Source organism: Bos javanicus, chromosome 23, assembly GCF_032452875.1.
Source record: "Bos javanicus breed banteng chromosome 23, ARS-OSU_banteng_1.0, whole genome shotgun sequence".
Taxonomy (NCBI): Eukaryota; Metazoa; Chordata; class Mammalia; order Artiodactyla; family Bovidae; genus Bos; species Bos javanicus.
Genome location: NC_083890.1, coordinates 48,198,099 through 48,223,608, shown reverse-complemented (window position 1 = coordinate 48,223,608; position 25,510 = coordinate 48,198,099). Strand labels below are relative to the sequence as shown.

At 46.8% G+C, this 25,510-nt stretch overlaps 1 protein-coding gene and 1 non-coding gene across 3 annotated transcripts in view; one reads left to right on the top strand and one right to left on the bottom strand.

Annotated features, from left to right (window-relative positions):
• The first annotated feature begins 1,869 nt into the window (after positions 1–1,869).
• The window catches only part of DSP (desmoplakin), a 44,069-nt gene continuing 20,428 nt past the window's right edge, over positions 1,870–25,510 (top strand). The window contains exons 1-9 of one of the 2 annotated variants that reach the window (XM_061398900.1): positions 1,870–2,319; positions 14,016–14,118; positions 15,364–15,512; positions 17,284–17,458; positions 21,068–21,196; positions 22,072–22,122; positions 23,011–23,172; positions 23,903–24,007; positions 25,388–25,483. In XM_061398900.1, the coding sequence (XP_061254884.1) occupies positions 2,120–2,319; positions 14,016–14,118; positions 15,364–15,512; positions 17,284–17,458; positions 21,068–21,196; positions 22,072–22,122; positions 23,011–23,172; positions 23,903–24,007; positions 25,388–25,483 (1,170 nt within the window). In that variant the 5' untranslated portion in view covers positions 1,870–2,119. The remainder of the gene's footprint in view (positions 2,320–14,015; positions 14,119–15,363; positions 15,513–17,283; positions 17,459–21,067; positions 21,197–22,071; positions 22,123–23,010; positions 23,173–23,902; positions 24,008–25,387; positions 25,484–25,510) is intronic. The other variant, XM_061398901.1, reaches the window with a different exon arrangement.
• Positions 25,099–25,171, bottom strand: TRNAE-UUC (transfer RNA glutamic acid (anticodon UUC)). Its single transcript has one exon. It is a non-coding gene; the product is annotated as a tRNA-Glu (tRNA).

Genomic DNA, 25,510 nt, shown 5'->3' with positions numbered 1-25,510 from the left:
ACATAGAGGTATTTTATACATTATGGACTGATATCCTGGAAAGGTTTCTCCCCTCCCATCCATGGGTATCAGCCACTTGTACCGACGTGGACTTCCAGCCACTGATTCAGTTTCAGAAGAAGCACTGTTCTTGTCCGTGTGTGTGTGTGCTCACTCAGTTGTGTCTGACTCTTTTGCGACCCCATGGACTGTAGTCTGCCAGGCTTCACTGTCCATGGAATTTTCCAGGCAAGAATACTGGAGCAGGTTGCCATTTCCTTCTCCAGGGGAATGTTCTTGTCTATATATCTGTGTTTGTGAAATCTTTTGAACACTATCACATTTGCCTTTATTAGAAGAGGAAATTGAGAAAATGTTGGGAATTACTGAGCGTGCTAACAGTGGTAAACTTTTATCTCATGATATCTTTAACTGCTTGGACTTAGGCTGGTGACCTCTGCAGTTCGTGGTGGAGAAAAAGGATATGCTGTCCAAGATTTGTGCCTAAAAATTGAGGGGAAATTTGGAGTGCTATAAAATGGGATCTTTAGAGAACATGCAAATATACATACAAAGATAGTTTGATTTTTGTTCTTTTCAGTTTATACATATACATACAAATATAGTTTCAGTTTATACACATGCATACAAATACAGTTTGATTTTTGTTCTTTTCAGTTTACACATATATATACTAATATAGTTTGATTTTTGTTCTTTTCAGTTGATAAACATTGCAGAAATATATTGTATAAGATGATGAGTTAACTGTCATTGTTTAGAGAGAGAACAAGTATTTATTATAAAGATCTTTAAATGGTGTTTATTACAGAGTAATTGAACACTTTTTCTGAAGTATAAAAACAGCTTTTTATGGACGGTGTGACAAAGACCGCGGTGTGGGTCACACTCAGGCACTAACTGGGAGCGGTCCTAGATCAAGTTGCTGGAATGTTCTGCTTTACTCATCTGTAGCCAGTGGACAATCTCTGTCCAGGGTTCTCTGCTGCTCTCAGGGAGGCTGAAGCTCCCTGACTTGTGGAAAAGCTGTTTCTAAAAGGATGGGTCCAAGGAGCTGGTGCCCAGGGGCGCGCAAAACAGGAGTGGTCCCCGAGTTTTTTAAGTAAAATTTGGAAACGGTCTCAGGGTGGCAGTCTTTGCAATTTCTCGTTTAAAATGACTGATCATCATCAGACAGAATGAAAGAAACTGCAATTTATAGTTTCACGGTGCCCTGTGGAAACCGTAGTGTTTTCTTCTTTATCTTCACGCCAAAGAAATTAGTTATTTACGGTGAAGACTTCCCCGGAAAGCAGTGATTCTGGCTAAGGACTCGTTTCACGCGTCGGAAAACGGACTTCTTCAGTATTCTGAATTACCAGACTAAAAGAAAATTTTTAAAAAGCCTCCAAACAAAACCTCATCATCTACGCGTTCTCTCAATAGTTTCTAGAGGAGGCTTGGCCGGCACCGTTTCCAGGGATAATCAAAAGTAAATGTTTAATAAGTAACTGTGCAATCGAATGACTTCTATTTTTCAGCTTATTTCCGCCCCGGGGGCCGTAAAATCCTCAAAAAAGGGGGGGCCGTCTCCCTCCCCTCCACTCCAGCTCGGGGCGGCGCGCCGCGCGCCCCAGGCGCTCGGGTCCCGGGCCCCTGCCCCGTCGAGTTACTCAGGCCCCGCGCGCAGGGCGGAGCCGCGGGCCGGCGGCGCAGGTGGGGAGGGGCGGCCGGGGCGCGTCGGTGACACCCGCAGGGGAGCGGGGAGGAGCAGCGGCCGCACCCCGCCCTGGGAAGAAACCGGCCAGGTGTGGCTTCGGCGCCCGGCGCCAGCGGGGAGGAGACTCGCGCCCCCGCCAACCAACACCACCACCCGCCCGCGGCCCGGCTCCTCTGCGCCCTCGCCGCGCTGCGAGCCGCAGCTCCCGCTCCCGGCCCGTCCCCGGCGCCCTACCCCCGCCCGCTTGCCGCGCTCGCAGCGGCCGGGCCGGCCGCAGTAGAGAGGCGCGACCTCGCGATCCTTCTGCGTCCCCAGCTCAGCCCCGGCGTGGGGCCTCTCCCGGGAGCCGCTCGCCCTCTCCGAGCCGGCCGGCCCTCGCGTCCGCCCGGGAGCTGAGCGGCGCTCCGAGTACCCGCCAACATGAGCTGCAACGGAGGCTCGCACCCGCGCATCAACACGCTGGGCCGCATGACCCGCGCCGAGTCCGGCCCCGACCTGCGCTACGAGATGACCTGCGGCGGGGTCGGCGGGGGCGGCGGCGGCGGCGGCGGCGGGGGCACCAGCAGGATGTACTACTCGCGGCGCTGCACGGTCACCGACCAGAACTCGGACGGCTACGGGTGGGTACCGGGCCGGGGCCGCCACCCTCCCCTGGTACCCTGGGACCGGGAGGGATCCCTGACCGACGGGGAAACTCAGGTCCCGAAATGGGACGGTCGGTCAGTCCGAGGTCCTGCGCGCATTCCTCGCTCGCGCTGGGGCCTGATCGGCGTGTCCCGCGCGCGCCGCGTTGACCGTGGGGGGCGTGTGCGCCCGGGGAAGGGAGCCGCTCCTACGCGCCCGCGGCCGGCCGGTGAGGGTGCCGGCGGGGCGCGGGGGTCCCGGCTGCCCCCCGGAACTATCCTTTGCGCGGCGTCGCGTTAGTCTAGGGCCACAGATGGGAGGTCAGGCGGACGGGGCTGCGACCACCAAAGCCAACTTCTCTAACTGTAACCAAAAGTAAAGCAGTACAGAAGCGGGGGCTCCGGCCTGCGCGCTGGCCGGGGTGGACTCGGCGGGCGCTACTGCTCATCGCCAACTCGTGGTCACCCCGAGACCCCGTCCGCAGCGGCGCCTGGGCAGCTCGGCCGCCGGGGGAGGCTTTTGTGTAGAGGCTGCGCGTCCCGGCCTCTGGGGGTCCCGGGTCGAGAAGGCTCCGCTTTGTCGGCTTCTCCTGCTACCTAGACTGAGTTGCCTGGCGGGGGCAGCGGCCTGTTCCCGCAACCCCCGGCCCCCCAGCCCGAATGGGCCGCGCCGCAGCTCCGGCTGGGGAGCACACCTGTGGCCCCGCGCCTGCGCCCTTTGTCTCCTGGTTTTTCAAATGCACCCGAGAAACGACCTCGGTGTCGGGGTGGCGGAGGGCGGGCGCAGACTCCTGCGCTCCGAGCCGGGGCTCGCGGAGGAGCGGCGCCGCGTCCCACCCCCGCCGGCCCGCCACGCCGGGGGCGCCCTGGTCCAGGTGCCCCGAGGAGAGCGGTGGGAAGAGGGCCAGGTCTGCCTCCGAGTCAGCGGGGAAATCCAGCGAGGGGGGGTCACTCGGGTGGGGGCGGAGAAAATAACGAACCTACATTTACCCGGTCCCTGGAGCCGGGGTCACCCACCTGAATCGTGAGAATTTCTCGGCCCTCACCCCGCTTTCCGCCCCCTGCAAGTCCTTGCCTTGTAGGGCTTTGGGGAAAAGAGGCCTGGGTTCCAGAAACTGCCGACCTTGCCTTGTGGCCTTAGGCTGGGGAGGAGCAAATTGAATCCTCTCCCGGGGGTTTTGTTTTGCCAGCGGTTTTGGAGGCGGGGACGGACTCGAGTTGCAACGTGCTTTCTGCTTCGATTTATTCATTTCTTTATCTTCCTGGAGCACCTTGAAATTTTATTTTCCCTTTCTGAGTGAACAAAGAACCGTCTCAATCTTGGCGCTCTTTCTTTTCTTACTAATTTTCTTTAAAAAATTGGATGGCTCTCTTTAATGAACAAAATCCGCCTGGGGGTTTCCAGAACAATGTGCCAAGCCACTAGGGAGGCTGGGAAGAAACTTTTGCTCATTTTCACTTTGGTGTTTAAGTTAGTTTGAAAACTTGGCCAACCATTTAAATCCGAAACTTTACTTCCCCCTCCAAGTCTTCCAGTATTTGGAAAGCACATGCTTTTAAATCCACCAATACATTTAAAGCCATTTAAACCCAAGTCAGAATTAGCAAGGCCACTTCTTTCCCGTATTTTATGAACCAAATTGTTTTTCTTTTTTTAAATGCTCCTGTTATCCTGTTTTAAATTGACAATACACATTATTATTAATGGACTATTTCATCCCCTTGGCTTCTCCTAGAAGTAAATTTGTAATTAATATCTTGCTTAATGAACCGCATAAAAAGACACGTGGTTTTTAAGAATTCTTAAATTCTTAAACCTTAAATTTGGGCGCGGTTCAATGTTTTCGCATAGTAGAGCATCATTTTTTTGTGTTTGGTTTTTCCAACTTGAAGGGTGTTTGTAAATCTGTCAAGTTTTACATCTCTGTGGAAAGGGAAAACTGACTCAAGTGAAAAATGACCTAACTTCGAGGGAGGTTGTTTTTCTGCTCTTTGCTGTGGAGCTGCCAGGCTGAGGGGCGGCGGGGGGCTGGTGCGGGGCCTCAGCTGGCATGTGGCCGGGGGTCTCTGTGGATCCAGGGACTGGAGTTTCTCCTGGCCTGCCCCTGCCTGGCGGGTGCTGTCGCCCTTAGAGGCCGAGCATTATCAGCACACACACAAAAGCCAGCAGAAGCCGAGGTCTGCATTTTACTGAAACAGCGACTGAGGGTCCCTGCACACGGCACACCTGTTTTCCAGGTTTTGGGTTTTTTTTTTTTTGTTTTTTTTTTTGTGGTCTTGTGCCGAGGGAGTTTGTTAGTCCCTGGCAGGGACTTTGCAGAAGCAAGATGCCATCTCTCACCTGCCTGCCCTCTGCCAAATGAATGTTGAGGAAGGATTTTAAAAGCACTTTTCTGGCCAGAAGTTTTTCTAAATTGAGGTGCTTTGTTTTTAAAGGAAAAACAAAAGGAAAACAAAAAGAAGCCCCTCTAAAAAACCAGCATGAGAGCGACTGGTTGAATCTAAACTCCTTTGTTTCTAAAACTCCCACTTTATTGGCTGAATTGGATTGGTGATTTTTTTTGCGTGATCCGTGTTTGCATGTAGCCCTTCCCTAAATACACTGATTTGATTGTGAACAGAGCCCAGATCTTATTTTTCCTTTGAAAGTGGCTTTACAGTCTCTTGCCTTGGTCGGTCCTTTTCTTCGAACAGTTGTCACTGTTTAGGACCTAACCGTTCTCACTCTGACAATCCCTCCTTCCCTCGTCTTTTTCGGCTTTGTTTCAGACTGCATGGAGTCTGCAGTGACTTTATTTACCTTCTGCTGCTCTAGCTTAATATTTTCAAGTTTAGTACATACTACATGCTTAATAATGAAAGAGGTTTATTTTTGAAAATTTAAACTTTGGATTTTTCCTATGTAGGATGTTACTGTTCTCAATGAAGGAGAATCACTCTAGTCTTTCCTGTAGAAATCACAAATCTGTAGTGAAATTTGGTGGCCAAGTGGCCAAGTCCTCCAGTTAGATCTTCCGCTGATAAAAGTGTGGAATTTGTAGGATTACCAGCCAAATACAGCCACTGAGGGCTTCCCTGGTGGCTCAGCTGGTAAACTGAATGCCTGCAGTGCAGGAGACCTGGGTTCGATCCCTGGGTCGGGAAGATCCCCTGGAGAAGGGAAAGGCTACCCACTCCAGTATTCTGGCCTGGAGAGTTCCATGGACTGTATAATCCATGGGGTCGCAAAGAGCTGGACACAAGAGCGGCTTTCACTTCACTGTCACTAAGCCACAGAAATATGTCATATAATGGTAACGCTTTTCTCCAGAACTCACAGTTTCCAAACCAGAATGTGTGTGGTCCCTGTGCTGTGCTGTGCTGTGCTTAGTGGCTCAGTTCTGTCTGACTCTTTGTGACCCCATGGACTGTAGCCTGCCAGGCTCCTCTGTCCATGGGATTCTCCAGGGATTGCAGGCAGCTTCTTTACCATCTGAGCTACCAGGGAAGCCTCACTATTTGGTACCTATTTTAAACTACCTTTTAAGAGAAGCCTGTTTCTTAGCATGAAATTAAACAGGCATATTTGCATTTAATTTTAGAGTGGGAAGGGAATGCTGGTGAGGACATAAACCTCACTTTCCCACTTGAGAGACAAAGAGATTAAGACTTGCCCCGAATCCCAGAGTCCACGCATGGCTCGTCCGTCTGCCCTCTGCCCTCTTGTACCTTCAGACCATGTGCTGAAGTGTATGAGACTGGACAGTCCTGTCCTTCCAGGAAGAAAGTACATTGAGTGCGTGTATTCGTTCACTCAGCCAATGCTTCCTGAGCATCTGCTGTGTATTAGATGTTGGGGAGATTCAAAGGTGGGAATACAAAGACTTATGGAAGGGAGTGGATGCTCTTTAAGGGAAGATAAGGACATAAGTACTCTGTTACATAGGAGGGGCGCCCATGACTCAGGCTTCATAAGGGACATGATAACGTCTATAGTGGCGGCACTTGGAAGACTTTGTTATTAAGGCAGTGGTTGAATTGGACTTTGGGGAATTTCAGCTGGTAGAGACAGGTGGGCAGAGAGTGCTCCAGTGGGAGGGAAGAACAGGAGAAGAATATGAGAGCTGGAAAACCGGGAGCAAGTTCAAGGGTTAGAGAGTGGTGGTCTCCTTATGGAGCATTTGCTGAAGTGGGGACACAGTAAAGAAGTAGGGAGGCAGGGTGGGCTGGGGCAGAGCCTGGGAGACCCAGACTCCGTGGTGGGAGATTTGGGTAGGCACAGGGGGCCCAGTGCAGGTTTCATCCAAGCCAGTCAGGGTCTCTGTTGAAGGAGCAGGGAGATGAGACCGTCACAGAGAGCTCTGAGACTGTTTTCAGGGCTTGTACAGGTGAAGGCGGGAGGTGATGAAGGCGGGAGGTGATGAAAGTCTGGTCAAGTTTGGTGGCAGTGGGACAGGAGGTAGATGTGATGGAGTGGCAGCTTCAGCTCAGAATTGGATCAGAGAGGCAGCGGGGAATCTGAGAAAACAGGCTCAGGGGTGGGTGACTCAGAATGGTCATTCTAAATGTTTAAATGGGAAATGATGGCAAAGTAAGATTTAGTGTCGCTTAATATAAGGCAGGTGATACCACTTACATAGTGATTAAGTTTAAGTAATATATTTGATACAAATATCAGATCTGTGGTTAATAATAGTTACATCACCACAGGGCAGACACCCACGATGGGCCAGGTATATTGTTGTCTCAAGCCTCAGGACAGACTTCCCATTTCACAGATGGAAAACTGAGGTTAACGTAGTTCCGTGACTTGGCCTAGGTCACACAGCTAGTTAGCAGTTAAGCTGCCTTTGCGTCCAGTATACCATCATGGCTCAAGAAAAGATCAAACCTGAACATCTCTTCTCCTTGTAAACTCTTTATCCAATGCGTTTTTACTTCTTTTTAAATTGTTGCATTCCTGGGATGTATTTTGTAACCATCGTGTTCTTTCATTCACACTCCTGTAGAGTTTCCCTCTGCTGAGGAATGCAATTAAGCCCACTAATTGCTGGGCAGATCTACAGAACAGCTTCCAACAAGTAGTTAATTTTTTCTCTAAATATGGGCATAATTTCATTGTTGTTTAGGTGGCTGAAATGTCTTGGGAAAGACAAAAAGTGCTGATGCCTCCACGCTGACTTCTTGGGGTGGATCCCAGGAGGGCTTGGGTGTGTCTTGGGGAGTCTAACTCTCAGCCGACCAGTCTTTCCGGACTTCTCAGAGGTTCTGGAAGGAGTGGCTGAGTCCGAGGCCTTGGTGCCTGGGGCCCTGCTCCCCACCCTTTGCTTTTCTCTGTCTCCCTCTTGCAATCCTGGGAAAATGGGCAGGTGTGGTTCTGATGTGGAAACCACCGCCCTACAGACCCCAAGACTCCGAGAGACAGCATCTCGTAAAATTGCATGGCCGCATCATCACGGGCACCTTAGCACCAACCCCCTGGGCTGGGGAGGATCCAGGACCTTCAGAGACCCTAGGAATTCGAAATCTAGATTTCATGAAGACGATGACCCAGGAGTGGGAGGCTGTAGCCGATAGGTCTAAGTTTTTGCTTGGAATTCAGTCTTGACATGTAGACATTTTTCCCTTGCTTCATCTGGCACCTGAAAAAAAAAAAATTAAAATTTGAGTTGGCTTTTTGGGTAGTGGCTCGGATGGTAAAAAAAAAAATATGCCTGCAATGGAGGAGACCCGGGTTGGATCCCTGGATGGGGAAGATCCCCAGGAGAAGTGCGTGGCAACCCACTCCAGTGCTCTTGCCACGAGAGCCCATGGACAGAAGAGCCTGGCAGACAACAGCCCGTGGGGTGGTAAAGAGTCAGACATAGCTGAGAGACTAACAACTTCAATTTTTTCACTTCTTGGTGGATAACTAGATAACTTCTACATGACTTTTTTTTTTTTTTTTTTTCCTATAGACATCAGAAGGCATGTAAGTTTTCACATAGGGACAGAATTCAAAATAGAAATCCGTATTTTGGCTTTGAATTTTTAAGGGTCAAATATTCATCCCCACTTAATACAGGAAAAGAAAGCATGTTTTTCTGATCATTTTAAAAAATGTCTTTCATGCAGTTAAAATGTATCACTCTCTTTGAAGTGTCTCACATTTTATTTTAGATCTTACAGATAATTTTAGGAATTAGAAATTACTTGACAAAGTCTGAAATGCCTCGCACTTAGTACTCAGTCATCATTTCTTCTTTTTTTTTTGCTTCTCATTCTACCCTCAATTTGCTGCAAGATATTCTTAAAATTAGGCAAAGTTCAAGATTATAAATTGGGGCAAAAACCACAAAGTGAAAAATCAAAGGGAAATCTAAGAATCGTTTCACAACAGCAGCCACTGCTCCTCTGTAAGAGCGACCCGGCAGGAGGATTTAGTTCCTGTGGGGCTTTCACCCTCGGGGGCTCCTCCTCTAAACATCAGGCCAGCCCTGGGAGGTGGCTGTGTTCCTGCAGAAACCCCAGGCCCCTCCAGTCTAACTAACTTACTCCAAGTCACAGGCTGTCTTGCCGGAAGTGGCCGAGCAGGGGGTGGCCCCCAAACTCTTTTCTGAAGTTAATGATCTGTAATCGGGTTGCCCTCCCCACCCCACCCCCACCTTTCACCAACAAACCGTGTGAAAATGGTAAGCATGGAGAGGAAGTGGACCTTGATTAGAGTACTGGTTCCGGAAATTCTGGGTGAGGACAAAATGAAGGATCAGAGGAAGGCTTCTTTCTAACATTGATAGAAAAACAACAACAGCAACAGCATTTTTTTGCCCACTCTTCGGGTGAGGTAAACGCGCTACCTGATGGATCTTTGGAAATACCAGCCTTTGATTCGCCTTTTTCTTCCCCTTTCCTAAACCAAACAAACACGCGTTAGAGAGCTTCTGTGTGCACAGCCCTGTGTTGTCAGGTGTGTGTAGGAGTTGAAAGCGGCTGAGATGTGGGACTTTGCTCTCCAGGAGCAGGCCAGACAGGTGTGTAAATAACTGCAGAATGGGGGCAGAGGTGTGCCGGGAAGCTCTGTGCATGGAGGCTGCAGCCCTGGGTGTGTAACTTCTGATACATGATGTTTCCACTGACATGTGTTAAGTGAGTCTTAAAGGTAGGGTATTTTCCTTAGATGAAGTAAGCGATTTTTTAAAAAACAAACTCCATGGATGTTTTACTTAAGCTCTTTTAAAGAAACTCAAACAATGTATGGAACGTGTTTTGAACCTTGTAAGAAGCTAAGCAGATAGACTTTAAGTCCATGTTAATGAAAGTAAGTTTCAAGAGTATTACGTAATCATCATAATTTCCATCAAATATTTATTGAGTTTTTCCAAGGTCATTATTCCGTGAATCTGAATACACATAAGACATCATTTCTGGCCCATGTCCAGGGTCCTGTGTTGGTGGAATGAATAAAAAGAGAGAGAGAGACAGAGAAGAGACCGAGCGAAGGAAGGAGGAAGAAACGAAAGAACGAACCGAGTGAGAGAGAAAATATGTACACGAGAAATACAGAGTTGGGGGCACCGGTCAAATATCTAATGAACACCATGAACGATTGTAAAAGACTTTTATAAAGCAAAGTATTAAAAAAAAAAGTCTTGTAATGTTGCACGCCCCTTTTCGAAATATTTTTCTCGTGTTTTTTCCTATAATCTTGGGGAAAGTGCTAAACTAATGACGTCACTGTTAATTTTGGAATTTTTTTTTCTCTAAGAAATGACTGTTACTTGTAGGTAGTAAAATAAAACAGAAAGCTCTCTAATACCGGTCTTGCTTTCATGTGGCCCAGTTGGATGAAAATCCTGACCATGTTTTCCATTTAGCCTCTGATGAAGGGAGCTTTATGTAAACCTGCTGCAACCCTTACTTGTTTAAACAAGTTTTAGGAAGGATTTTCAGAAAAAGTGTAGGCAGGTCCTTTGTTGTATGAATCATTTGTCTTTGTGAGTTTGAAGATAAAACAGGATTTCAGAGATGTTAAAGACTTTTAAGGACACGTGTTATTTTTTCAAGGCAAGCTATTAATTTTGGTCAAAATTATTTTTTATTGATTTGACCCAAATGAGTTTTCTTTTCTTTCTTTCTTTTCTTTTTTTTGCATTGATATCCTTCATCCTCCATGTCACTGAAATAAAATTTAAAAATTGAACTTTGACGTCTTTAGTTCAGTTCCTAACATGGTTTAAAATCTCTGCACCCCTAACACCAGTTTGTACTGGTTCTGAAAATTTCTTTGAGGCTAAGGATTTGTAAAGTCCTTATGTGCTTGTTAAATAAGTATTTATTTAAAAGTGATTTCTTCCTGTCTGATGTAATTTCGCATTTTCCCAAAATGCACTATATGAAGAGGAAACTTTATTATCTTTAAACAGAACGTAGACTTTTGAATTATTTTCAATAGGAGTAGTGCGTTTGTTGGCTTCATAAAATAAAGTTACAGAACAAATGAGCTAAGGAAATTTTAGATAGACTCTATCTAGCCTAACAGATGAGTTAACTGAGATCTAAAAAATGTCAGATATTAACTAAAAAAGATCTAAAATTATGTGAAAAAATCTTTTTGACTTAAAAAAAATTTGAATGACAAAAAACCATCAGTGTTCCCTGAAGCAAGCTCTCCTGGCTCCTCTGCTGTAAGGTCCAGCCTTGCAAAGCATCTGGGTGTCTGGTGAGTCAGAATCCTGAGCAGACACAGCCTCCTTGATTTAAGTACAGCCGGTTCTGTGTGGGTCTGTCACAGGGCGGATACAGGACCGCTGAAATGTCAAGTTGGATTCTCTTTCCTCGTCAGTAAACCTCAGGGGGCCTGGGTCTCCCTTCCTCCGGTCTCATTTTGACAGTGTTTCCCAAGGATGTTCAGACTGAAGTAAGATTTTAACAGACGACAGACGGGAGCTGTAGGTCTTGCTTTAAGGACCAGTCTTGAAAGGTTGTGTCTAAGAGAAAATTTGCTTCATCAGATCATACTTTCCTATAGACCAATCACAGTACCAAGCGTTCTTCATTACACTGTGCTTGCAGTTTAGCTTTTCATTTTTCTTTTTTTATACTTTTAAAGAGATTAGATTTTTGTGCATGACAGCTGTTAATCTATTTCCTAACATGCCAAGGCAAACACAGAGGGTTTTAGCGGCTGTCAAGGGTGTGTATAGTGAACACAAGCATGTCTTTTAGTAAAACATGAAGAATTCTTTTTAGTATTATTAACAGACTGTGGAGTTACTTTTTTTTTTAAGTGCAAATTCATAATATTTTAAGCCAACATTTAATTGCTTTTCCTCTTTTTCCTGGATACAGTTCATTTCTAAATGTCGTGTAACTAACTACTCTAGTAGTTGGGTAAAGAGAGCTGATGAGTTAATTTTGTTGTCAAAGGAATCTAGTGGCATAAAGTCACTTTAAAAAGACCTATATAGGGACCTGCCTGGCAGTCCAGTGGTTAGGACTCTGTGCCTCCGCTGCAAGGGGCGTGTGGGCCCAAAAAGATTTGCATATATATACTTAGAGACTTTCATTCACAAGTTTGGCCTCTCTGCTTCCTTTTACTTTTTTAGTGTTTAATGTTTTAATTTTTTACAATATGGAAAAACCCCAGCGAACATTTTGGCCAAGCCCTTCCCTTACCCAGAGTTCCCATCTGCACCTGCCTAGGAACTCCCTGTGCCAGTTTTTATAGTCCCACACATTATTAAGTCATTTAAGAAACACAGACTTTGCACTGTGCTGAGAGTGCCCTCTCTGCGTGGGAGGGACTGGCATTCTTTGTGGGAATCACCCTCTGAACCCAATCTCGTATCAGAAAGACCCAGTGTTTCAGAAGAAGGTCCTCTCATGCCTCTGCAACTAGGAAAACAAATGTAATTCACAGGACTCCCTAATTGCCTACCCATCCTCGATTCTCAATGACGCTTCTGTGCTTCTTAGTGTCTCTGTCTCCTGAAGTTCTTTCCTCCCTATTACAATAGGTGCCTTTTGGAAAGTGTTCTAAGTCAATTGGAATTTTGCACAGGTTTTGACAAGGGCTGGAGTCCTGTTTATATCTCAGCAATCCCAGAAGGTGTGCCAGGCCTCCTGCCTGATTTGGCGTGGGAGGCGGAGAAGGGTGGCATTCATGCGGGGAGGGTGGGGCGCCCTGGTTTTGTTGGGTGGGCGGTGCCCGGCCTGCCTGGAGCAGCCTGGGCCCCACCTGGCAGCGGTTCCCAGGGGAGCTGGTTTTTCACCCACGCACTCTCAGCCGGTGCTGGCATGTCGGGAGCCCGGCTGGCAGGAACGGACTACCAACGGGTGGCAGCGAGAGAAAGTGCCTCTCGGAGGTGAGATGAGGCGGAATCAGGAGCGGAGGGAAACATCCCACATTCTTGTAACCCTACCCCATCTCTGCCTAGTACAGCCTGTGCTTTTCAAACTTTTTTTTTTTTAACGGTGAAATTCTTCCTTTAAAATGCACAGACACCCTTCCCGACACACACACACATGAAAGAAAGTCCAGTGCATTGAGCCGGCGTCTGTTTTATCTGAAAGCTTGGGCTGGCCTGACTGGTGGCTCTGAACGCTGGCAGGAGCTCAGGTTTCTTGTAGGACACTCTTAAAGTCTTTCCTGAACAGTAATAATTTAATGGGCTTTAAATGTCTCTTAAGCTAAGCCGTAGTGGGCTGTGCTGTGGCATAAGGTATCTTGGCAAATTAAAAAAAATAAGACTTGTTTTATTATAGATGACTCTTTATGTATATCTGGAACAGACTGAATTTCTTTAATTTCTTTCTTTAAAATGTAGAATATCTAGGACTTCCTCTGTGGTCCCGTGGCTAAGACTGCGCTCCCAATGCAGGGGGCAGAGGTTCGATGCCTGCCTGGGAATGCCGCAACTAGGAATTCACATGCGCAATTAAGACCTTACACAGCCAAACAAATGAATAACAAATAAAATATTTTTTTAAAGTGTAAAATATCTACAACCTTCTCCTTAAACACCACCCTTGTTTTAAGGTTTCTGCCACTTCTCTTGCAGTAAAGTGCTGCATTTGCAATACACTTGTGGCTGAGCATCGTCATACAGGATAATATTCCATGGTCATCTTGAAAGGAAAAGTGCCTTGTTTTTGCATTAAAGATACTTAAATTTGCCATCACTTTCTTCATTCTGTTTTTTCTTAACCATTATCATCCTTTTCTGTAATTGCAGAAAATAGTTTTGCAGAATAAGCTTTTCTTTCATCTCCTATAAGTGTCCTCACAGACTGGTTGGGGAAGCCCTGCAGCTCTGGGCTGAAGCCCCCTTTTCCAGAGGGACTTTTGATGGCATTGACGTCAGATGAGTGACAGAGAAGATGCTAGAAATGCATTTCCACAACTCGTCCAGATTAGATCTTGTGCTGTGCTTAGTCGCTCAGTCGTGTCCAACTCTTTGCCACCCCATGGACTGTAGCCCACTAGGCTCCTCTGTCCGTGGAATTCCCCAGGCAAGAATACTGGAGTGGGTTGCCAGGGGATCTTCCTGACCCAGGGATCAAACCTGCATCTCCTGTGAAGCACACATACAAAAAGGGGAGGGGGACACAGAGACCCAGCCGATGTGAACAACTGGGAGACCTGGGTGAAGTGTTTTTGCATCTTTTCTGAAAGTTTACAGTTTTTCAAAATTGAAAAAAATTTACCACCTGCCTTCTCTGTGTTTTTCCTTCAGTCAAACGGGAACGATGTCCAGGCACCAGAACCAGAACACCATCCAGGAGCTCCTGCAGAGCTGCTCCGACTGCCTGATGAGGGCGGAGCTCATCGTGCAGCCCGTAAGCGCGCCGCCACCCCCAGTGCCGACCGCAGCTGCTTCTGTTCCTGGGCTTGCTCCTACTGGTGTAGACTCGTGGACCTCTGCAATCTCACCCCTCACCTCCTTCACACACACAGCACGTAGCGATGCTTTGGCTCAGAACAGACTCCCCCGCCTACCTGCAGGGTTGCTTTCACCATGGGAACTAGTTTTCACGCCTTTTCCCCAGCAAATGCGTACTCTGTGGACTGCCGCCCTTTTGGGACTGTGGTCACCTGTGATTGTTTATGTGCTTTGGTAACACTTTCTCTTCCTAGAGATGCACCCTGACGTGTGTATGTCACTGGGTTGTCATGGATTGTGATGTACACCATCAATTTAATGTCATTTTTTCAGGAAAATTTACCATCTTGTGAGAACAGTTCTACAGGAGAAACGTTACAAAGTATGGGAAAATGAGCAATTAAAACCTGAGGGGAGATGGTAACATTGGTGAAGGCCTCACGCTCCTGGATGTTACTGAGATAGCGTAGGATCTCACTGAAACAGGCGTAGAAGTCAAGGGATGCGTGATTTTACCTGAGTGCCCATCATTCAGCTCCCTCCGAAAGTGGCGTTTCGCTAAGTATCACTCATCATCAAAGTCAGGGCAGTTATTGGCTCAGTGCAACCAACCAGACAGGTTTTTTTTTAAGAACTGAAAAGTTAAAAAAAAACTGAAAAGTTATTTCCTACAAGATGCAGGAAAAACTCAGTTTGTGTGTCAAAAAAAAAAAAAAAGACCTTATCTGGCATAATGATACAGGGCTTTTACCACAGCAGAATTCCAGTTAGATGAATGGCTTGTGTAAATAAGAAAGATAGGCATTTAACATTGAAGCAAGGGCGAGATTAGCAATCTTTGGATATGCTTTTAAAGGCCTCTCAAAATTTAAAATACAGTCTACAGTTTTGGTTTGTAACAGTGAAAGTCCCACCCCATGGACTGTAGCCTGTCAGGCTCCTCTCTCCATGGAATTCTGCAGGCAAGAAGAATGGGTAGCCATTCCCTTCTCCAGAGGATTGAACCCAGGTCTCCTGCGTTGCCGGCAGTTTCTTCAAATTAATAAGATAATTTTCATTTAAAGGCTTTTTTGCAGTTACATGGAATGGGTGGGGGGGAGCTCATTTAAGTTTATAGCAGAAACTTTCGCTTCCAGTTAGCACACATGAAGCTCTTCTTTCCCATATCGTGTGCTCCCTTCACGTGACTTCTTTCTTGTAGGAACTGAAGTATGGAGATGGAATTCAGCTGGCCCGGAGCAGAGAGCTGGACGAGTGTTTCGCCCAGGCCAACGATCAGATGGAAATTACCGATAGCTTGATCAGAGAGATGCGGCAGATGGGCCAGCCCTGTGATGCTTATCAGAAAAGGTATTGCAGGGATTTCCCTGGCAGTCCAGTGGCTAAGACTTGCCTACTCCCAGTGCAGGGGGCTGGGTTCAATCCCTGGTCAGGGAACTAGATCCCACGTGCCACAACTAAAGATCCCGCACGTGACTAAAACATCCTGAATGCCACAACAAAGATACCGAGTGCCAGCTAAGACACAGCGAAGCCAGATAGACATTTTTAAAAAAGAGAGAAAGAAAAAAGGTATTGTCCACAGAGCGAGCATGGTGCAGACGGGCCTGCAGACTCCTGCGGGAGTTATGCAGATGTGGTGCAGGAGTCATAATCAGTCCTCGGACCCTGGTCTTCCCATGAGGGAAGCACAGACGTTCTCCGGGAAAGGCCCCCTTGCTTCATAATTTCGCCTCTTTTTTGAGTCTCTAATACAAATCACCTAAACCCACTACCTTCATCTTTTGTGGAATCACGAAGCTGCCGAGCAGTGAATTAAACAGGCCTGCCCAGGAGGGTGTGCTCCTTTTGAAGAGTCGAGCTTGCTGTGAGGTGTTCACCATACTTCCACTTAGGGGGCAACAAAAGCCTTTGGCGCGGTCGTTGACTTTTGAGTCTGAGATTAAGTTGAGGACTTCCCTGGTGTCCCAGTGGCTAAGACTGGGTGCTCCCACTGACGGGGGCCTGGGGTACATCTCTCAGCTAGCTAGAGCCCACATACCCCAACTAAGAGTTCACCCTGCAATGAAGATAGAAGGTCCTGCATGCTGCAGCTGAGACCTGCTGAATAAATATTTTAAGTGAATAAGTATTTTTAAAAGAATGAATAAAATAGAGCCCAGCTAAGTTTACTGCATACAGAAATGAGACTCATAGAGTCGAAGATGCCATTTTATGCGGAGGTGTGTAGTCTGATTTTGTGTGATCATGGTATTCAGAGCGTGGGGTCCTAGGAGACCCCTGGGCTGGAACTCATGAGAAAGTAGAAGATGCTACCAGGTTGGGCAAAGGCAATTACCCTTGCTGTGATGCTTCAGGCTTGGAGCAGCAGAATACTTAAGGTTTTGTCTATGACTAAGGTTAAAAAAAAAAGCCTATAAATAAAACATTTGTGGGCTTCTCTGGTGGCTCAGAAGGCAATGGCAACCCACTCCAGTACTCTTGCCTGGAAAATCCCATGGGCGGATGAGCCTGGTAGGCTGCAGTCCATGGGGTTGCTACGAGTTGGACACAACTGAGAGACTTCATTTTGACTTTTCACTTTCATGCATTGAAGAAGGAAATGGCAACCCACTCCAGTGTTCTTGCCTGGAGAATCCCAGGGACGAAGAAGCCTGGTGGGCTGCCGTCTGTGGGGTCGCACAGAGTCGGACACGACTGAGGCGACTTAGCAGCAGCAGCAGCAGCTGGTGGCTCAGTGGTAAAGAATCCACCTGCCAGTGCGGGAGATGAGGGTTTGAGCCAGGAAGATCCCACATGTCTCAGAGCAACTAAGCCTGTGCTGATGCTACCTAGCCTGTGCTCTGGAGCCTGGGAGCTGTAGCTAGTGAAGCCCGCCCGGGTGCCCTAGAGCCCGTGAGAAGCCCCCGCGTTGCCACGAAGAATAGCCCTCACTCTCTGCAACGAGAGAAAAGCCCCTGCAGCAATGAAGACCCAGTGCAGACAAAATAAATAAAATTATAAAAGAAAAAAGAGGTCATAAAAAAAAGAGCACGTGTGGTCCCTGTACTGACCCAAAGGGGGATGGTTGCTTCAGGGGCTGTCTTCCTGCCGCGGTGTGATGGTTCCCCTCTCCTTTCAGGCTGCTGCAGCTGCAGGAACAGATGCGAGCCCTCTACAAAGCCATCAGCGGCCCCCGAGTCCGCAGGGCCAGCTCCAAGGGCGGCGGAGGGTACACCTGCCAGAGTGGCTCCGGGTGGGACGAATTCACCAAGCGCCTCACCAGCGAGTGTCTGGGGTGGATGAGGCAGCAGAGGGTAAGCAGCTTCCGGCGGGAGGAGGTTGGTGCTCAGAGTTCCCGGCCCTGCGTGCGAACCGGGGCAGCTGGGGCAGTGACCCGGGCCTCTTGCTGTTTTCTCCTTTTCCTCATCTGCTTTTATTTTGGAATGAAGGCTTTTATTTAGAAATAAATGAAACTTCCGGGGATTTTTTTCTTCTTCTTCTTCTTCCTCCTGTGGCTTAGGGAACCAGCCTCATGGCTTTATAGTCGTACTTTATCACTCGAGTAATATTTAACAGGTATGATTGAATTGGTAGGTTGTGAAAATCTAGTTCTTACAGGATCACCTGTTATGGGAGTTCATGGGCTAAAAACAGTTCATCCCTGAGCTCATCAGGTGTTACCGAGAGGTCCCTAAGAGAAAGAAGGAGAACGTTGTGGAGGTTCATTTTAAATGGTAAGGAATTGGAGGAGCTGGTCAGGCAGGGAGACTGGATCTTCCAGTTTGGGCTTGTGGGTTGTTTCATCTTGTATTTTTGAAGTGTCAGGCGTCTTGTGCAAGCGTGACATCACTGATGTGGGAGTGAAGTGAGGTGCTGGCACCCGATGTGCTGAGCCCCGAGAACTGGAGTTTCTACAAAGGATTTTTCACTGCTAATGATTGTTTTGTTGTTCTATGTAGTAATTAGGAGCTGTAATGAACAGGTGGCAGGAGGAATGTACCATCATCATGTAGATGGGAATTTTATAGTGAGTACCGATCCTGACGAACCGTCCTTCTCTTGAGAACGTGGGCGTGGTAGAATGATCGGTCGTGCAGAGGTGGGATCGTGGTTGTCAGAAATCGTGGTTTTATGACTTGTTCTTGGAAGAGTTTGGCAGTGGTTCTGAAGTTTCTCAATCTTTTTTGTGGGTGTTCTTTCCCAAGTGTGAGGGCTTTTGGGACTAAACATTCATTCATTCGCTCAGTTAACCTTTTCTCCCGTGTCTGACAAACGCTTTGTAACACTCTTATAAGAAGGTGGGGCTTATAGAAGAGCAAAGTTGTAATTCCAGAAACGTAAATACAAACCTATTTGCAGGTTTCCAAACTCCCTTTAAATCTTTGAACACACGTTTCCGAAGCGTTTGCTATATGTTGACTCCATGCCAGAAAATGAGGGTTCCAAAGTTGTGTCCCATAGTCCTGAAAGCGAATATTACTGAAGAAAAAAAAGATATATACACACCCAAGTGCCAAATTTCTATGCAGAGCAGTGTGGGGTTGATAGCTGGGTTTGAGCTGTAATAAAACCGTGCTCAGATAGGAGTAGGGAGGGGATGGAACCAGCAGAGAAAGCTGGGCAGAGCTCCTGGAGCCTGGACTATGTCGGGAGGATCAGTGACATTAGGTGAAACAACCTTTGAACCAGACGACTTCTAAAATGGCAGATCCCCTTACTTCTTCTTAGTCACTATGACAGGTGTATAAAATGACAGCTCATACTTTGTCACTTTCTGAATTCATGTTGAGTGTAGCTTTGTGAGAATCCTTTGTAGCAAAGGCTCAACTTTTTTTTAATCTGTAAACATAGCATTTTATTAACAAAATGTTTACACTATCCCTACAGTACAATAAGTTTTGTAGTGACTTAGCATGGTATCCTCTAGAAAAGTTTGGTATAGAATATTCAAGCTAAAACAGTAGTTTAAAAGTATGCCAAGGCTCAACATTTTTGTTTAGTTGATAACTTGTGTCTGACTCTTTGTGACCCCATGGACTGTAGTCTGACAGACTCCTCTGTCCATGGGAATTCCCAGGCAAGAATACTGGAGTAGGTTGCCATTTCCTTCTCTGGGGAATATTCCTAACCCAGGGGCTGGCAGATTCTTTACCACTGAACCACCAGGGAAGCCCCAAGGCTCAGCATTTTCAAATTTTGAGCATTTGAAAACAGCATTATCACATGGACTCACTTTTCCATTGTGGTGAGGAAGGGGGGCGTCTTCTAATGGATGATACTGATGAGGCTTTCAAAGGAACTGTGAGCTGTTTTATCCCTTGTTGCCGGTTTGCTCTGAGGTTCTCCAGCCCTTCCCTCTTATCCCTGCTTCCTGCAAGCCTGCATTCTTCCTGTCATTCCCGGGGGACTGAGCCGCAGGGCCAGCTGATAAGGGAGAGGTGTCTCTAGCAGCACGATTGGCACACAGTCGCACAACTCCTGGGCCAGGGTCTTGTTTCCCTGATTTGTGTTTCTGCTGATGAACAGGGCAGATACTGCACACCTGGCTGGTAATGAAGGCGGGCTTGGTCATTTCATTAACTTCCCGGAGCACTCGCTTGCTTTGCTTTAAGGTTGAAAGGAGCCATGGGAGGGCAAGGTCAGAGTCCTGGGTAACTTACGGTTGTCTGGTGGGCTGCCTTTTCTGAAGGCTCGTCAGGTACATGAGAACGTGGATGTGGCTCAGAACAGCGTGTGTTGTCCCCGCTGCAGTACTGTTCTGGAACGTCTGCGCTCGCCATGTCCGAGAGGCCTGGCAATTGACACGAGCTCGTGCCAAAGAAAGATGAGATGATAGACTCGCCCCAGCGTGCAGCTTGTGAAATAATATGTTTGATTCTTATTATTTGGCACTCTGAAATCGAAGTAATGGAATTAGAAAGTTAGGTTTGCTTTTTAGAAAGCTAACGTGAATCCATAATCTTAATGTTGCCAATATTCATTGAACTGAAGGTGTTGGATATATGTTGTCACTTCTCTTTGAAATGGGCCATGGAGAGTTTTGCAACCCACAAGGCAGTGCTAAATTCTGGATTTAAAGAGCCAACAACTGCATTACTCAAAACAAGTTGAAGAAACAAACAATGAAAAATTGTCTTAGGCCAAGTGTTAAGCTTGGGAAGTAGTACTTGATTGAGCTTAATGAACTACTTTTGATGCCCATTTAAAAACAACTGAATATAGAAACTTCTGTCAGCATCTTACCACACTGTGTCATACTTAGATCTGCACTCACAGCTGTGTATACACACAGGTCACTTGGACGTGCACAGGTAGATTTTTTTTTTTTTCCCTTCAGAGTGCACGGTCTAGGTTTCAAGGATCTCATTACAGAATCATCTCTGCTCAGCCCATCTTGAGATGAGGGCAGATAAGTTGAGGGAACCCCCAGCTTTTACTGTATTGGGCAACCCCCACGAGCTCTTTGGGATTCCCTAGCCTTTACAACGGAGAAGGCAATGGCACCCCACTCCAGTACTCTTGCCTGGAGAATCCCATGGGTGGAGGAGCCTGGTAGGCTGCAGTCCATGGGGTCGCTAAGAGTCGGACACGACTGAGCGACTTCACTTTCACTTTTCACTTTCATGCATTGGAGAAGGAAATGGCAACCCACTCCAGTGTTCTTGCCTGGAGAATCCCAGGGATGGGGGAGCCTGGTGGGCTGCCGTCTATGGGGTTGCACAGAGTTGGACACGACTGACGTGACTTAGCAGCAGCAGCAGCAGCAGCCTTTACAAACTTTTTTTTTTGGTTTCAAAAATATCGATTAGTTACAGCTTCATTTGTATCCGAGTGGAAGCTTCATATGCGCCGCGGCCGCCTGGCCACCAGGGGTGCTGTCGAGGAGGGAGTTGGAAATAAGGGCCCTCTGTCTCCCGTGGCAGGCGGAGATGGACATGATGACCTGGGGCGTGGACCTGGCCTCGGTGGAGCAGCACATCAGCAGCCACAGGAGCATCCACAACACCATCGGGGACTACCGCTGGCAGCTGGACAAGATCAAAGCCGACCTGGTACTTGGAACTCTTCCTTGTAGAGGCTTCCAACAGTGTACCGAAGGGCGCTGTAGTTACGCCATCCCAGGCAGCCCAAACAGGAGTCTGTGATTTCTTCCCCAACAGACTGGGATTTTTTTTCATCTTGGCCTGTAGGCATTTTTTTGAATATCGAAGTGTAGTTGATTTACAGTGTTGCGGTTAACTTCTGCTGTACAGCACAGGGATTCAGTTATACCTGTATGCATTATTTTTCATATTCTTCTCCACGACGGCTTATCACAGCATATTGAGCACAGTTCCCTGTGCTGAACAGCAGGAACTTGCTGTCTATCATCCTCTATATACTGGTTTACGTCTGCTAATCGAAACCCCCAATCCACCCCCGACCCCACTCCCCGCTGGCAACCAGTCTGTTGTCTGCATAGGGTCTGTTTCTGCTTCGCTGATGAAGTTCATTTGTACCGTTTACATCACTGACTTTTGTCCTTAGCCCGAGATGCTCGTCCTTACTTCTTCCACTCTTTTTTTTTTTTTAACCTACTTTTGTCTACTTGAGTATCTGATCAGGTCTCTCCCTCTTTTCTCTAAGTTCTGAGGAGTCCTAAATGATATTTTCAAACTTTTAAAAGGTTGTGTAACAGCGAGTCTGTAAGTGATAGGGATGAGCCCTTAACTTTGTAGGGGTACCACCACCAGGCCAGTGAACTTTGCCTCCAGACCGACTGGGAAAGGTCCCTGTGGGTAAAAGTTTCCATAGAGCAGCTATTTCTTGCTACTGGGGAATCGGAAGTTAATATGTGTTTGACAGAAGGAGGTTTGGAAGGGCTGTTCTTTCTATGTAAACCCTCAAGGGGAATTAAATAATTAACTCGCTGTTGGTCTTCTTCTAGCGGGAGAAATCTGCAATCTACCAGTTGGAGGAGGAGTATGAAAACCTACTGGTAAGACGACTTATTTCTGAAAGCTCTGTGTTTAGTGCAGTTCGGTCTTGTAAATGTGGACCTGGGGATTAAAGCACCTGCTTGGCGCTATCCTCAAGGACTCTGGAAGTACCTGGAAGTATATGAGGGACTTGCAGGTCCTAATTTCATTTCTGCTGCTGTTTTCTTTATAAGGGAATTTTAAAAGAATTTTTTCTGAAGACAGTACTTAGTGCTACTCTGTTTGCAAGCTGAAGGGTCCCGTCAATAGCCCTTGTTAAATACTTGCAGTTAAAGCCGTAAAGCTTTTCCACTTGTGAACTGCAGCCTTTTTACCAAATATAAGCAAAACTAAGACTTGTTTTCTTTAGAGAGAGGTTTTCCAGACCATCCTTACCATTTTATGAAAAACTGAATCAATTCCTTGACTCATGAAAAGAGGTATTTATATTCTTCTGCCTGTTTGAGTCACCCTGTCTTCACTTTTCCAGTGTTTCCCAGTTGGCCATGATACTATTTAAATAACATGGCTAGTGGCGACACAGCTATTTTCCAAGGTGATGACACTTTGAATTTCGGGGACGTTGGAGAGGGCAAAGAGAGTTTTTTTATCTTTGTAAGAATCTGTTTTCTCTTTATAGTCCAAAGCTAATTAGTGAAGCCAAACATCAGTACATGAATCAAGACCCGTCTGGATCAAGCTAGTTCATTGAATCTAAAATTGTCCCCTTGTTCCTAAGTTTGGGTGGGTCCTTTCTACCTCCCAGCTGATCACTGACTGCAAGAGATTTGACTGATTCTTGGGATTTTTGTTGGTGAAAGGAACCAGCCAGGGTTTATCTGTGACGTCTGCAGGGAGCACCATTCATCTGCATATTGTCCTAACGCTGCTTTGACCGTCCTATGCAGAAAGCGTCCTTCGAGAGGATGGACCACCTTCGGCAGCTGCAGAACATCATCCAGGCCACGTCCCGCGAGATCATGTGGATCAACGACTGTGAGGAGGAGGAGCTGCTGTATGACTGGAGCGACAGGAACACCAACATCGCCCAGAAGCAGGAGGCCTTCTCGGTAAGCCCCCGGGAGTCGCGTGGCAGTGATTGAGGCATTTGTAATCATGTAATCGGCCACCTGTCATTCAGCCTTGGTGGAGAGAGCGTGGAAAACCATTCCTTTCTGAAGGCTTTTCAGTGCCTTAAGATGGGCAGCGTGGTGCTTAGCATCTCAGAAGACAGAGGAGTGAGGTAGTTCAGTCAGATGTCCCTGAGTGCACAGCGAAGAACGTGGTGGCTTAGACCTGAGAAGTAGACAGTCTCAGTGTGTGCTGTGGGCTTCCCAGCTGGCTCAGTGGTAAAGAATCTGCCTGCAATGCAGGAGACCTGGGTTCGATCCCTGGGTCGGGAAGATCCCCTGGAGAAGGAAATGGCAACCCACTCCAGTATCCTTGCCTGGAGAATCCCATGGACAGAGGAGCCTGGCGGGCTACAGTCCACGGGGTCACAAAGAGTTGGACACGACCTAGGGACTGAGCCACAGCAACAAGTATGTGTTGTGACTCTGTCACTTCACCTGTGTGAATTCGGATGAGACGTGTCACCTGTCTGGCCTCAGCCACATCCTGGATCTCAGGCATCCTTTCTGGTCTTAAAAATGCTACAGTTCTTGAGGAACACATCACACAGTTCTCTGGCATTGTTCATTTCCAAGATGCAGTTTTGTATTTGATTCCTCTAAGGATGGTGGGAGGGATGGAAAGCTGCCAGTGACTTACTCTAAGGATTTGCTTCTCTTTCATTCACAGATACGCATGAGTCAGCTGGAGGTTAAGGAGAAAGAGCTCAATAAGCTTAAACAAGAAAGTGACCAACTTGTCCTCAATCAACATCCAGCTTCAGACAAAATTGAGGTGGGTTTCATGAGATTTATATTTTTATCAGGGGAAAAAAGCGGACACTTTTCAAAAAATAAGACTATCCAAGAAACAAAAAAGACTATACAAATGAGTAGTTTTTGCCCATTGCAAAGCCATGACAAATTTATTTATCAACACCCTAGACCAGGGATTGGCAAACTTTTTCTAAAAAGAATCAAATAATATAATATTTTAGACTGACAGGCCATTTGGTCTTTGTTGAAATTAACTCTGCCGTTGTAGTGTGAAAGCAACTGTAGCAACATGTAACTGAATGAATGTGGCTGTTTGCCAATAAAACTTTATTTATAAATGCAAGTAGTGGGCCGGATATGGCCCTTGAGCTGTAGCTTGCTGACCTCTGTCCTAGACTGGGATCTATGGGATGTACTCAAGGCAGACTCCTTGTCCAAAGGCTGACTCCCTCTACTGACAATCAGTGGGCAAGAACTTTTATGGATGGTGGGAGGGGCTATATGCAGATATAGCACATTCAGCTCTGATAGTCATCTCAAAATTAGTCATGCAGTGATGACTGGTGTCATCTTGATGCTTTTAAGTACAGTTAGTCTTTAGTTTCAGGATCAGTCTGTTCACATTTATTTGAGGCCAGTTCTCAGAATTGCGGCAGCTTATGTCATGGCTACAGTCTAGTCATCATGACAACTCACAGGATATAGCCCTTGAGGAGGAACTAAAGATCCTTGACTTTGCTTAATGACTAAACTATTAATATTTAGTCATGTTGGACCATATTCCTTTGTTTCTGCATTTTCTCACTTCTCTGATTAAGCTCATTGTTTGGGTAAAGTTTTTCCACAGACAAAAGGCAGTTTGAGGACATGGGCGAGGGGGTGGGGGCACGGACCATAGGGTCCTGCTCCGTTTCTCCTTGAACCTCCCTGTGATCTAACAGCTAAACAGGAATAGGACTTGATGCCCCTGCTTTATCCTTGTTCTGACTGGTCTGTTATAATTGGTCAGGAGCTATGTCATTTGGATGAATATTTTAACTAATACTTGTAAGGATACCCATTTGTTAAAACTAGGTCTTTTTTTTAACTGCACAGCCTACAGGATCTTAGTTCCCTGACCAGGGATTGAACCTGGGGCCACAGCAGTGAAAGCACTGAGTCCTAACCACTGGACCACCAGGGAATTTCCAAAATTGGTCTTAAAATTTAATTTCTACCATACCAAAAGGTTCCTGTTGGGAAATTCTAGTTTCAGTTTTTAGAAAAAAACTTTACTTGATTTGGAATTAGATTTAAAGAACTGCTTCAGACTTCTCACTGAGGCTCACCCATCTGTGGATTGACGGATGCCTCTCCACGGCTGGGTGGTGGAGAGACGGCTGCTGTTCTCTTGTTTCAGGCCTATATGGACACCCTGCAGACCCAGTGGAGCTGGATTCTTCAGATCACCAAATGCATTGATGTTCATCTCAAAGAAAATGCTGCCTACTTTCAGGTTTTTATCCTCAGCAACCATTTAACT